Consider the following 13,748-nt stretch of genomic DNA (forward strand, 5'->3'; position numbering starts at 1 on the left):
AAAAAAAAAAAAAAAAAAAAAAAGACCTTCCACATCCCAAGACTATCAAGTTTCATGATTTCTTTAAAAAAAATTTTTAAACCTTTAATCATCCTACTTTCCCCCTGCAAAATGGTTATCCATTGGCCTAAGATCATTTACTGAAACCCTACCGATGTGAAATGATGCTTCTATCACATACTAAATTCAGTCCTACATATACCTGTGTCTGAAATTCCTCTATTCTTTCATTAATCTAATTGACTATGCCAGCATAAGTATAATGAATGCTCTTTTAAATACAGTATGTCTATACCTTTTAATATCTGGTACAAGCTCTTTTTTAGTACTTTCTTTACCAGGTAATTCCTACCTATCCTGGTATAATTATTCTCTATGACTTCAAAATCATTTGAAGTAAGAACAAAAAAATTTTTCTTTAGATATAGATTGAATATTATTAAAGTTACAGACCAGTAGAAAACACGATGGAGTTTTCTTCTTTCTTAAAGTTTCTCCATTTCAGTCACCTTTTACCTTCCTAGAAGTGTGTGTGTGCGTTTAAGTTCTATGCTCTCCACTTCCCTGAGCTTACTCCAAGGGGTAGTACAGCTTTTGGTGCTCTGGGGACTGGGATTTTCCCCCCATTATATTTTCTGAGAGAGGGTGACTTGTTACATTCTTTGCATACAAGAAAGCTTTTAATGATTCTGGAAAATCCCAAGTTAAATAGATTTCTTTATGACCAGGGTTCTCAGAGACTCTAAACTACTAAAACTCCCCAAGAGGGGAAAATACTTTAATATGTCAGATTTCCAAACTTATTGACCAATGGGACCCTTATGAGGAAATTTCTAAATATCTCGTAGAACTAGTATTTCAAGGAATACATCTAAGAATAAGATGATGAGCTTCTCAGTTTAATTATTCCTTCTACACATTAACTTATCATGACAAGATACTTTATTAAGTCTACAATTCTATGTCTCAGCCACTGTCTTATACTGTCCCGTATGCAAGGTTCTAAGACCGTTCTTTCTGGGTACTAGCCAACACTCTTGATATGTACAAGTGCAGTGATATTTCAATGATTATTACTTCAAACTCAATTTTTATGCATAAGCATGGAAACATCAACCTTTACTAAAGTCATATTATGAATAACTTTCTTATTTTTAACATTTTTCAGTGTTGTTACTTAAAGTCAGTATTAACCGAGTAGAAATCTGGCACAATTAATAGGCATTCGACTTTTACCTGCTTTGCTAATGAAGGAAATATATAACACTCAAGCCTAAAATTATAACAAAACAAACTGTTCTGATGATACCACTAGCTTTACTAGTATCCTGAGCATCAGCACCAATGAAATGAAACAAGACCAGGTACCTGCGTACCTGCCAGTCAGGTAAAAATAATGCTTCAAAGACAGCCTCACTGTGCGACTCACAAAGCATGGTTCTCATATATTAGATTAATAGCAAGATTATGTTATCAACTAGTCCCTGTAGAATAGGGCTTCAGTTGAGGTCATAAGCAACATATGAAAAAAGAAAAGGAGGAGAAGAGAGAATTAAGTAGTCAAAGGAAGTAAGTGTCCCACAAATAAAAAGCAGAGAAGAAGGTATAAATGAGTGAGAAAAAAATTAATCTTTGTGTTACAACACAAATATTATAGGCGAGTTAATGACAAACTATACTTATTTTATAAATAAATAAATATGAGCAAAGAAATAATATATCTAAGGTCTTATATCAAATACTCTTATGTACTGACTTAGAAATTAAGCCTTTCAATCCAGATTCATAAATGTTATCTAATGAACCAAAGCAAATAATCTGACATCCACCCAGTAAATAAAATCAATTTGATTATATCTTCTGATAGTATTATGGAACTGTAAGCATAAAGCTAAGTGTAATTAACAACTGCTTATAGGAATTCATTCACTGGGTTAGCACTACTACATGCCATGAACATTGTAGGTGCAGAGGATGCAGGAGTGAACGAAACAGAAAAGTCCCTGCCTTCGAGGCGCTTGCAGTCTAGTGAGAGGGATGATAAACAAATAAACAAACAGCTAAGATCATGTTGGAAGTGATTGAGCTATGAAGAAAATTAAAGCAGGGTAGAGGATGGAGGCTGACCTAGTATGAAGATCTTGGAAGAGACACCATTTGAGTGGAGTCCTAGAAAGAGAAGGTGCAGGGGACACGGAGAAACCTGCGGAGGAGGAACATTCCAGACAGAGGGGACTGCGGGGCCTGAGGCCTAGGCGAAGTCTTCCAACCTCACCTCTAAAGTCATAGACATAACAAATGCAAAGGAACGAGTGAGTACCTGGTTTCTGGATCAAGGGAATCCACAAGTTTGTTATCAGCTAGTAACTTCTGTAAACTTTGATATAATTCCACATTTGTGTTCAACCTAGAAAAATGACAAATGCATAACAAATGCAAAGGAACGAGTGAGTACCTGGTTTCTGGATCAAGGGAATCCACAAGTTTTTTATCAGCTAGTAACTTCTGTAAACTTTGATATAATTCCACATTTGTGTTCAACCTAGAAAAATGACAAATGAAAAAAAAAATTAAACGATTTTCTAATATTTTATTTTTAACTTTACATCAAAAGAACGGTGTCAAATCATACCAGACACATGCCCAGAGGCCAAAAGTTTGGGGTAGTTTTTAGTTTCTTCATTTGGACCAGGACAGCACAACCATACTTAGGAACTGAGCTATCCAGTATGGGGATGGGCGGTGTGCTGGGCAAAGTGCTGTGGTACTAACTGTTCTGGAAGGTAAAGGATAAATGTAAAGCCACAGTCAGCAGCTGGGCAGAAAGAGAAGACAGGAAAGAGGGCAGGGGAGGAAGGTGGTGGCTGGTGATCGGAGTGAGAACCAGCTCACGTGAGCAATACACAGACAGCCACTGTTTTTTTAATTAAAGGAAAAGAGTGAGGATGGGCAGGAGGATGAATAAACACAAACGTTTTCCAATCCTGACCTGGGCACCCCAGAACATGGGCTACCTGGGCTCATGTGGGCAGGCCCATGCCATAAGGGAGAGCTCAGGACACAGGCTTCAGAGCCACATACCCAGGATGCAAGACCGGCCCTACCACTGTTCTGTGACTTTGGGCAGGTTATTTAGACCTCAGGTGGCTGTGAGGATTAAATGAGATCGCATGTGTACAGTACATATCCCGCCCCCCCCACTAATGAGCCAGAGCCACAGCCATTGTTAGGCGGTCGTACAGGCCGGTCCTTAGCCAAAGCTGGCGAGCAAAGATGCACCACCAAGCACTGTCTCAACCCATCCATGCTACCACTGTCACGCCTCAGTCCTTTTTCCCTGGATGCCAACAATCCCTGGCACTCTCGGGGCTAAATAATGAGCTAGGTCCTCAGAGTGTGACAAGGTTATAAGAATCATCCACCGATTCCGACTCATGGATCAAGGATGGTCCAGTTTCCCATTCAGTTCATAATCAAAAAAACTCAAGTTTTATATAAATCAAGGAGGGTTTCTGTTGCCTGGTTCTCATGGACCTTCCCAAACATCAAGGGAACTGAGGCAGTCACTGCCAATCAAAAATCATTCGACAGGAAGGGTCAGGCTCCCCTTCTCATCTCCTGCCCGCAGCCATGGACACCAGAGGTCAGGGAGAAAGTCACTGCAGGTGCCAGAGCCACTCTGTCAAAAGGACAGCAGTTTAGAGGTGGCCTGCACTATACCCGCTTCAGCAGATCTCCCACACTATGTTTTACGTTGGAAGATCATGAGATGGTCTATACTTTAGTCTATATTTGGCATTAATTCTAAACAACTAGACCTAATTTTAGAATTTTTTTCCTGCTACCGGAAAATATCAATTCTACATGTACACTTAAAATCATCCTGATTTTTCAAACATCAAGTGAAGAAGGAAGTTAAGATATGATTCAGTTGAACTGAGGGAGAAAATGAGTCACAGTGCTTAGAGAAAGCAGAAAGCAAAGCTCTACAGATACTCAACGACTGAACCACTGTCCACGGTAGACTGAGGATCACGGGTAGCCACTCTTGACACCACTTCACCACCAATTACGGTCCCTCACTGTCCTCTCACTAAGTTAACATATCAGACCAGACTGCACGTCAATTCCGTGCCTTGGGCAGGCAGCCTGGCACTCGGACCCCTTTCTTGAGGCCTTTCTCCCGTAGACAATGCTCCTTCTCCAAAAGGAGGCCCGGTTCCAGCCCCTTCGGCATGCCCAGTGTCTGGACTTTCCAGGGACCAGCTTTATCCCATTCGGTGAGTTGATTTCCAGTGGCTACAAGAGAAGCCACGTTTATTGTACCAAAGAGGGTACGTGCTGCTCAACCGGAGCAAAAGCAGCAGCTGCACATGTCAGGTCTTCCAGGACACCTTGTCTAACTAGAGAAGACACACCCTCCTCCTCTGCAACTTCTGGTTTGTAAAACAATCTTACAACGTTGTCTGGCCCCATTTTTCACTCCAGGTGAGCCCTAGGCTCTCCCTAGCTTTACACAGTGTGTGGCATGGTGTCATGCACCTAAGTGCTTTCGAATATAGGACTGTCCACCATTAAGTTATTACTGTTGTTGTTGTTATTATTATTATTATTATTTTGGTGGCTGGCTTGTATGAGGATCCAAGCTCTTGACCTTGGTGTTACAACACTGCACTCTAACCAGCTGAGCTAACCGGCCATCCCATGAAGTTATTTCAACAAGCACTTTGGAGCTCTCATAAATGGCTTAAAAACCTCAGAATCACTCTAAAATAATTCACTTCACCATAGCCTCAGCCTGCAGCCTACCTTGGCCCTCCCAGAGAGTTTTATGGTCTCCCTAGACCCCTCAATCCCAACAGGAACTTCAAGGCACTGTTTGTATATAATTTTGGAATCTCGCCCTGTGGCCCACAGCCATCCATCAGTGCAGCAGCAATTTAATCATAAGCTAGAAACTCCATCTTGCCACTAAGACACTAAAAAACCCTTATTCCACGTAAACAGTGACAGTAAGGATACTGGGTGTTTGCCATGTGCTTGACACCATTATAAACCCTTTACATTTACCTCATTTAACCCTCACAACCCTAAGAAGCAGATAACTTGATCACCCCATTTGCAGACAAGGAAACTAACTGAGAAGAGATACGTGCTGAGAGGGAGCCAGTGCCTGCCCCAGAGCCCTGCCTGCTACCCGGTGCAGCTGCCCAGGGAACACACACACCCCTCCTGCCCTTTTGGGCAGGGACAAGAGCTATGAACAAAACCACCTGAAGCACGAGCCCATGAAACTCTGTCACCCAGCACTGGAAGGGAGGGGACTGCACATACTTTTCTACCATGGTGCCAATACTTCTACAGGCTTCCTCCGCGGCCTCTCTGAATGCCGGCTCAGGGTGAGCAATCTTCACAAAATCAGCCTAACAAAGGGGAAAAACAAAACCAAAAGGGGATTTGATAGAAAGCTTTCTTTCAGGATCTGAGGGTGAAAATGAAAGCCTGTGTTTTACAATGTGCCATTTGGCATGACCTATGCATTTCCATTACTGAATGTTTCCCAAACTAGAGAGGCAAAGCTTCTTTCTGAACATTTATGAATTCTGTTATAGTTTGTTTCATTCCAAAGAAAATACCTCTACTAGCTTTATTTTAGAAAAGTTTTTCTTCGAATATAAACACCAAGCAAGTTCTTCTTAATTCTATAGTTCAAAAGAGCAGACCCTGGTTCCAAATATTCTAAAACTTTATAACTAAAATTGGTTGCAATATGGTTCTCACATACTAACCTGGCTCCACAGAACGATTCTTTGAGGTTTTTCTTAAATTGACACATAGTATAGTTTCAGAACCAATTTAACTACAGTCTAGTCTTTGTACAGAAAACAAAGGCACATTTTCCTCACAGCCCTTTTAGTAAAATGTGAATTGCTAGTCCCTGTGTAATATGGTAAATGACTGCTACTGCTGCTGCTATGTTAACGATTAGAGTTAAACTGAATAAATTTATTTTTAAATGAAATCACATAAAACTAGACTTTAATTGTAGTTCATTGCAAAATAAAATGCATGTAGACAGCAGCTAAATTTTTTTTAAAAAGAAGAAAGAAAATATGGGGAAACTAGGAAACTACGTATTTTCTTTACGAAGAAGTCATGTATGACTATAACATAAAATGAAATCACTACAAGGTAAATAATATTCCTAATCTTATTATCAAATAGTTATTAATGCAAAAACACTTAAATCCATAGTTTGATACATTTGTTGTAAACAATAGGTGAAAATAAGATAACATTAGTACTAAAGCACCTGAAAAACGAGCTATGTAAAATCTACAACATATTTTAAAAATTACTAATCTGATACATTTGTTGTAAACAATAGGTGAAAATAAGATAACATTAGTACTAAAGCACCTGAAAAATGAACTATGTAAAATCTACAACATATTTTAAAAATTACTAATCTGTATGTTGCAGAATTTACAATCAACATTAAAATTCAAAATGTTAGCATACATTTTAAAAACAGTAATGAGGAAAACAGTTCTGTTACATAATAACTGTATTTAAAAAAGAAAACAAAATGATCATTTGGTGAGAAATAGTTTAGTTTGTAAAACTATTGCCTTATAATGATACTGATCTTACAGGCTGGTAATATAAAAACTCAAAAAGGAAGAAAGTTCTTTGAATTTTTTTACCCAGAGAGTTATATGTAGAACTCACATGATAGTTTTTTTTAGTGATTTTTAAAATGAGATACTAGTCTACATCATACATATTAAAATCTTCAAAAATAAAACAAGACATAGGGCAGAGAACTTAAAATCTTTTAGTGAAGAGCAAAAGTAAAAATGTGGAAAAAAATCCTGAACACTGATAAATTAAGTTGGAGACCAAGACAACAAATAGTGAAACCTGGGATTTGCGACTGCCAAAGCAAATACTGGGTTATACGTAAATGAAATTCGCTGGCACGCATTTTCCTTTTCAGATTTCAGTGACACAATTAGGCAGAGATCCCCACAGCTCCTCCATCACTCAAACATGTCCCATGCCCACACTGGAGGGACAGAACAAAGACCCAATAAAACAGAACTGACGACCCAGAGCCCGCAGCTTCATTCTTGAGAAAAACCTTTCAAAATAAGATACTTTATCAGCTTCCTTAAAATAGGGAAGCTTAGGGGCCAGCCTGTGGCTCACTCGGGAGAGTGTGGTGCTGATAACACCAAGGCCACAGGTTCGTATCCCATATAGAGGTGGCCGGTTGGCTCACTGGGTGAGCGTGGTGATGACAACACCAAGTCAAAGGGGTAAGATCCCCTTACTGGTCATCTTTAAAAAAAAAAAAAAAATAGGGAAGCTTACAGTGAATGTATAATCATCTGAAAGGTATGACTGCTCAAATCAGGTATATGGGAAGAAGGAAATATTCTGAAAAAGGAAAAAGAACAGCTGGAACGGTGTGACGCTGGGTGAAAGAAGTCAGTCTCAAAAGGTATACAAGGGGTCTTCAAAAAGATCATGGAAAGATTCATATTATCTTTTAATTTTATTTTTCCATAGATTTTTTGAAGTACCCTCATATATGATTCCATTTAGATGACATTCTCGAAAATGCAAAACTATAGGGAAGGAGAACAGATCAGTGACTGCCAGAGGTTAGAGGTGAGAGGTGGGTGACTACAGAAGAAGCATTTTGGGGGGTCATGGAACGGCTCTGCATCCTGATTGTGGTGGTTGCTACACAAACTTATATGAGTTAATATTCAAAGATCTGTACCAACCCCTAAAAGAAGTCAATTTTGTTGTATGACAATTTTAAAAATAAATAAATACTTATTTAAAAAGATGGGGAGGGGCTGGCCAGTTAGCTCAGTCCATTACAGTGCAGGGTTATAACACCAACGTCAAGGGTTCAGATCCCAGTACCTGCCAGCTGCCAAAAAAAGCCCAACAAAAAATTAAAAGATGGGGAGGCTAACTAACTTCTCAACCTGTCCTCGTAAGAGCTCATGTGACCTGAGCAGCCAGCCAGCCCTGGACCAGTCAGAATGTGAGCTCCATAGACAGGTGGCTGGGACTCCACACCTGGCTCCCCTACGTGCAGGCCAGGTGACCAGGACACTCCACTTCACTGCCCAGTGCCAGCCTTTGCTCATCTGAAAATGGAGATATGCTGAGAAGGTTAAATCAGTTAATTCAGGAAAAGCTCTTCCCAGGGCCAACTGCCTACTAAAATTTTTTTTAAAGTTAATACCAGAATACAAGCTCCCTGAAGTCAGAGATTGTCTGTTTTATTCATAACTGTATTACTGGTGCCTAAAACAGTGTTTGACACATAGAAGATGCTCAACATTGGATGAATGTGAGGAAAAAAGCTATCAAGTTCATTCCCACATACACAGGATGATGAACGATCACTATTTTGGGTTATGTGCACCACTCCTTCATTGATATGAATAATAAAGATCTGACTCTTTTGGGCTGACAAAAAAATCATGTTTTCTACCTAAGCAATGGGTTTCTTGGTTAGTGAAGGGACCTAGGTACGCTTCTATTTCAACTTTAAAACGTTGAACAGAAGCCTTTAATACAGTAAGTCTGAAGTCAAAATTTAGTTTTTAATCAGAAAAGGCAATCCTGAAAAGATTTATAAGAACTGGTTTTCATTACTCTTGTAAAAAAGAAGAATTTGTTATACATGGTACTTCAAAAAGTTCATGAAAAAACTGAATTAAAAGATAATATGAATCCTTCCATGAACTTTCTGAAGATCTCTTGTAAATGTACACATAAAATGTTCTATTAGAATCTTGGTAGAAGCTTTCATAAATAAAGAACCTTTGTCAAACAGAATCTTTGCTATATTAGTAATCATTCTTTTATTCCATACTACATGTATATTTCATTAAATATACATATTAAGTACGAGTTCTAAATATCACCTTTTCCTGTACATTTTTCCATTCCTAATAACATACTGTACCTCATTATAACAAATTATATCCAACAGCTCCCAGGTTTCAGACATTTTTAACATTACAGTCTAATGTTAATCTTAACAAAAGATAAACTTCCCTTAAATTTTAAATTTTAATAGCTTGAAAGAAAGGTAGTTCCAAGTCCTACACAAAGCGTCTTACCAAGTCGGCCACTCTGCACAAAGAATCGGAGAGCTCGTCAAAGATGAGCACGGTCTGGGGCCCAGGTGGGGTAGAACACGCCCGCTCCACAAGCAACTCTGCCTTTCTCAAGGCTTTTTCTTTTGCAACATAAAATCCTTCTGGGGCACTGAGCTCAGGAACTCCAAAAAGACCCTTAAATCCAAAGAATATGTCCAATTTATAACCAAAATAACGGTTTTTTGTATTAACTAAAAATATTTTTCATAAAGAAAATCTTGGTTTTTATTGGTTTTCATAAAGAAAATCTTGGTTTTCATAAAGAAAATCTTGGTTTTCAACCAAAATAACGGTTTTTTGTATTAACTAAAAATATTTTTCATAAAGAAAATCTTGGTTTTCATTGGTATATCACATAATTACACCTGTGATCGCAGATACCACTTTCACATTCCCCATATCACTCCACATAAATGAGACTAAAAACATCTTAAGAACTAATTTTTCTTCAATTTTTAATTATTTTCTAAAAACAAAAAATAGAATGGTATGAGTTTAAAATCCAGCCCTGTCACTACTGCACTACCTGTCACTACCTAGTGTTGGGCAGATTACATGAGATAATACACGTAAAAACACATAACAGTGCCTGACACACAGAAAGCATTTGACAGACATTAGCTATAATCATTATTAGCTTGTAATCTTGGCCAAATTACTTCTCCTTCTAGGCCTCAATTTTTTCATCAGGTACAATGGGGATGACAATACATATCTCACATGGCTGAGGTACTAAGTTAGAAAGTACTTATAAAGTACTTAGAACAATGCCTGGCATAAAGTCAGGTCTCAATATACAGTACTCACTGCAACAATATCCTAGACTTCTCTTTATAAGAAAGGCAATGGTATAACGAAGAAATTTAAAAAGGCAAAAATAAAAGTAAATCTTAACCTGAAATGGACAAAATCTTGACATACGCAAAGTAGAACAGGCATCAGTTAAGTCTTTTTAAAGCATGCCTTCCTTTCACCTTTAATTCGTTCATTCAATAATTATTGAGTGCCTACTGAATGCCAGACACTGTGCTAGGCCAAGTGGACACAGAAATAAATAAGAACCAAAGAATTTAGTGTAGTGACTTCCTGGGGTAAGAAATCAACATGATCAATTCCATCGCACAACAGGAAATCGGACTCTACAGGAAATCAGAATCGTCTCAACAGGGTTTTGCGTTTTAAAAGAAAACATGAAAGGCCAAAGCTTTGAAATAATAAATTACCGGATGATGGAATTTTAGACATAAATGAAATTACTATTACCCGGCCTTTTTGCAAGAGGATCCTTGCAAAAAGACACTTGATACTTAACGTGAACTCACAGGGCCATGCCTCTTTAGACACAACTGTAGGGTTGGAGCAAAAGTGAACTTCAGCAGGGGTGGGGCTGAGAAGGGGGGACAGGGCGGGACCCGGCAGGCCGAATTCACCGCCACCGCCAAGACGAACTATTTTAAGTACACATGGAGCAACAGGCTCACGCGGACGCAGTTCTTGAACCCTACACTTTACGTAAGGGACGACTAAAGGCCGCCCCGCCCAGCCTCCATCAACCCAGCCCCTTCAAGAGGAGGAGAATGGCAAGGTCACCAAGAGTGCAAACGACACCCCAGTGCACAACGCGGGCTCACTGCCCGGCCCCTCCCAGACCCAAACGATCTTGCCCGAGTCGCCGCTGGCCGCGCGGAGAAAGGGGCCGGCTTCGCTCGGGGGGGCGAGGGGAGCTCCCTCCTGCGCCGCTCACCCGGCACTCGCCAAACAGGTCCAGGCGGCGGCCCTGGGGCTTGACATTGAAGGCGGCGCCCACCGGGGACCAGCTGGTGCTGACCCTTCGGACCCGGATCCCGGCTGCGAAGCCGCCCCGGCCCGCCCGCCCCGGCCGCAGAGCAGCTACCCCGGCCCCGAGACCGCCGAGCCACCGGGCGCACAGCATCGTGCCCCTGGAGCAGCCCCTTCCCTCGCCGCGAGACACCCCTCCCCGCAGAGCAGCTCAGCCCGGGGCGCGCGCTACACGTTTCCAAGGCAGCGACCCACGCCGCGCCACGTGACGCGCGCGCTTCCGGGTCGCGGTGCGAGGATCCCGGGACGAGAGTACGGCCACGTCCCCAGGGCAAGAGCGTCGCCCCGCCGTCTTTTCGGCAGCCACGGGGGTATCGCGCCCCCATGTGGCTGGAGTAAGGAACGGCTAAGGTTTGCCCTTCCGTCCCACGTGACTCTGGCGAGGTCTTGCGAGCTCAGGGCCTTCTGCGTCGTGACCTGGTGACAGCGTCCGTGGAAGGATGCGGGACCGCTGGCACGCAGTCCGATCTAGCCGTCTCCGCTCCGAAAGACGGCTAAAACTCAATATAAGGTGTGACTGCACGTCACACTTCTGGCTGTGTACAACTGCGTGAATCAGCCATCAGTGACTTCATCTAATTTGACTTGTAACATTATCATAATCATCTACAATATGAATTTGTAGAGCTAGGATTCCGACAAACTCCAACCATGGGAAGATCTGCGGGGAGGCGGGAGGGAAGGCCGAGGAGGTCTGGGTGCGGGTCAGAACGGAGGCGTGACGGTGGCGACCCTCGGGGCAGGCGAATGCGAGTCACCCTGGATCTGGAGTCGGGTGCAGGCTGCTGTCCAGGACGGCTCCGCTGCGGTGTCCTCCTCTGCAGAGGAACTTGTAAAGGCGCCTCGTGCGTCTTGGCGGGAGCACGTGGAGAAGACACAAAGGATTTGAACAGTGAGGTGTTTTTATGTTGAGAGGCCTCTGTGGGAGCGGGGACCCGTGGCTGGAAGAGCGACTGCGGTTGTAGGGAAGGGAAGTGAGGCTGCCAAGGCCCTCCCTCCCACGGTTTGCCTGGACAAGTTCCGGGCTGTCCCCAGAGACCTGCCCTCTGGTCTTGTAGTGGCAGAATCAACGTGGGACGGGCCGCTGGAGAACTGACCCTTCTGGAATAGTGAAGCCAGGTGGGCGGGGTGCGAGGCAAGACGACGACCCGGGGCAGGGGGCAGGAGGGACAGCTTGCTGCTGCGGCCTCTGCCAGCTCCTCCAGATGGCGTCTCGGCCTCAGCCTGGTGCGCGGGAACGAGGCACCCAGTGATTCCTGTGAATCCGAGTGTCGTACGCTCCGAGGGCCATGGTCTTCGTGAACTAACGAGAGGATAATTCATTCGCCTTGGATGCCAGAAGTGTGACTTGCGCAAAGGAACAGAGCCCAAGTGAGCCTTTTATTCCACGGCAAACTACAGTTCCATTTTTTTTTTTAATGTGCTTTATTTGAAGTCCCGTCAGCGCTCTACCTCGCCCTAGCTTTGTCCCAGGGTGAAGCTCTGCTCATTTAACATTGTGGGGTGGGTCTGAGCAGTCCCAGAACTTTTTGCAAAGTTCCAGGGGCCAGGGGTGAAGGCCAAGGGTGGTGCGTGCTCTGCACAGATGGCTCGAACCCTCCCCCGCAAACAACCTACCTGTAAACTGAGTTTGTTTTCACTTGAGCGTGGTAAGGAGAAAAGCCCAATGGATCATGAAGAGGATGATGAACAACAACGGAAATTTAGTTGACGAGTACCTTAGGCTACCTATAGAATTCTTTAAAACTTAACTACAAAATCTATATTTCACTCTGTGAAATATACAATATGGCAAATACAGAATATGGCAAGTTATGATTTCATTTTCTACTTGTTTTAATCAAAGATTTGGAGTTATTTAAAATCCCCACATTCCTAACTCCGTGTTGATGAATATCACGTTATCTGCAGCTGGTTGGTGCTCACGGGGGAATCTGTGCTTCCTGGTGGCAGCCACACTACATGGCAGACCTAGTGCCTGCATGGCAGGCCCTTACAAAGAGATGGCAAATGTGTCATGTAAAAAAGAAAAAGTCATCAATATATTTGATAAAGGTGCTTATTTCATCATCTATTTAAAAAATGAGTTTTGAATCTGAGGCCCTTTCCTAAGATTTTATACAAGGGTACCTATGCATTTATAATGCAAACATTTAAGCATAAAACTCCCTCTGTGGATGATGATGGTGCTAAGTTAACAAGATGTCCTGTGCCTCAGACAGCCTGACACAGACTTTTAAAAACTGCACCCCAGATTCACAACCAATGAAAAACAAACCCAAACGGCAGATTAGACATCCCTACCAGTCAACTTTTTCTCTCAAAGTCCTTTAAAACATGTTTTACATCTCATCTTCTATATTTGCCCCACAAAAAGAATTTCATAAAATCTTTAAAACTTGTTTCCTATGTCCTAGTCATAAATTGTATTTTTTTTTTCTTTATTCCTATGTCAGCCTATAAAGTTTTGTTCCTAAGTAGAAGGGAGTTGGCACAGGTATTCACCTGCTGGATCTATATCAAAATCCGACTTTGCCCTGGGGAGAAACAACCTGGGTTATTACAATTCAGAAATGCCAAAGAAGCTAAAGAATCAGGACACTCAATAAATAAAATGGCCAGTCGCTCTGTAACCCTGGGTGCAGAATTTAAGGAAGCAGTCACTCTGGGGTCATGTGCTTGCAGGTACAGGCCTGAGAGTGACGCCTTCTCGAA

The 13,748-nt window shown here is 42.1% G+C and overlaps 1 protein-coding gene across 2 annotated transcripts in view; it reads right to left on the reverse strand.

Moving 5' to 3' along the window:
- MIPEP (mitochondrial intermediate peptidase) overlaps nt 1-11,260 on the reverse strand; it is a 160,780-nt gene extending 149,520 nt beyond the window's left edge. Inside the window, exons 1-4 of one of the 2 annotated variants that reach the window (XM_008581663.1) lie at nt 10,939-11,260; nt 9,156-9,329; nt 5,335-5,423; nt 2,456-2,542 (exon numbers count right to left, since the gene is read on the reverse strand). In XM_008581663.1, coding sequence (XP_008579885.1) covers nt 2,456-2,542; nt 5,335-5,423; nt 9,156-9,329; nt 10,939-11,127 — 539 coding nt within the window. In that variant the 5' untranslated portion in view covers nt 11,128-11,260. The remainder of the gene's footprint in view (nt 1-2,455; nt 2,543-5,334; nt 5,424-9,155; nt 9,330-10,938) is intronic. The other variant, XM_008581664.1, reaches the window with a different exon arrangement.
- Nucleotides 11,261-13,748: the final 2,488 nt, after the last annotated feature.

This window comes from Galeopterus variegatus, unplaced genomic scaffold, assembly GCF_000696425.1.
Source record: "Galeopterus variegatus unplaced genomic scaffold, G_variegatus-3.0.2 Scaffold2429, whole genome shotgun sequence".
In the NCBI taxonomy this organism is placed as follows: domain Eukaryota; kingdom Metazoa; phylum Chordata; class Mammalia; order Dermoptera; family Cynocephalidae; genus Galeopterus; species Galeopterus variegatus.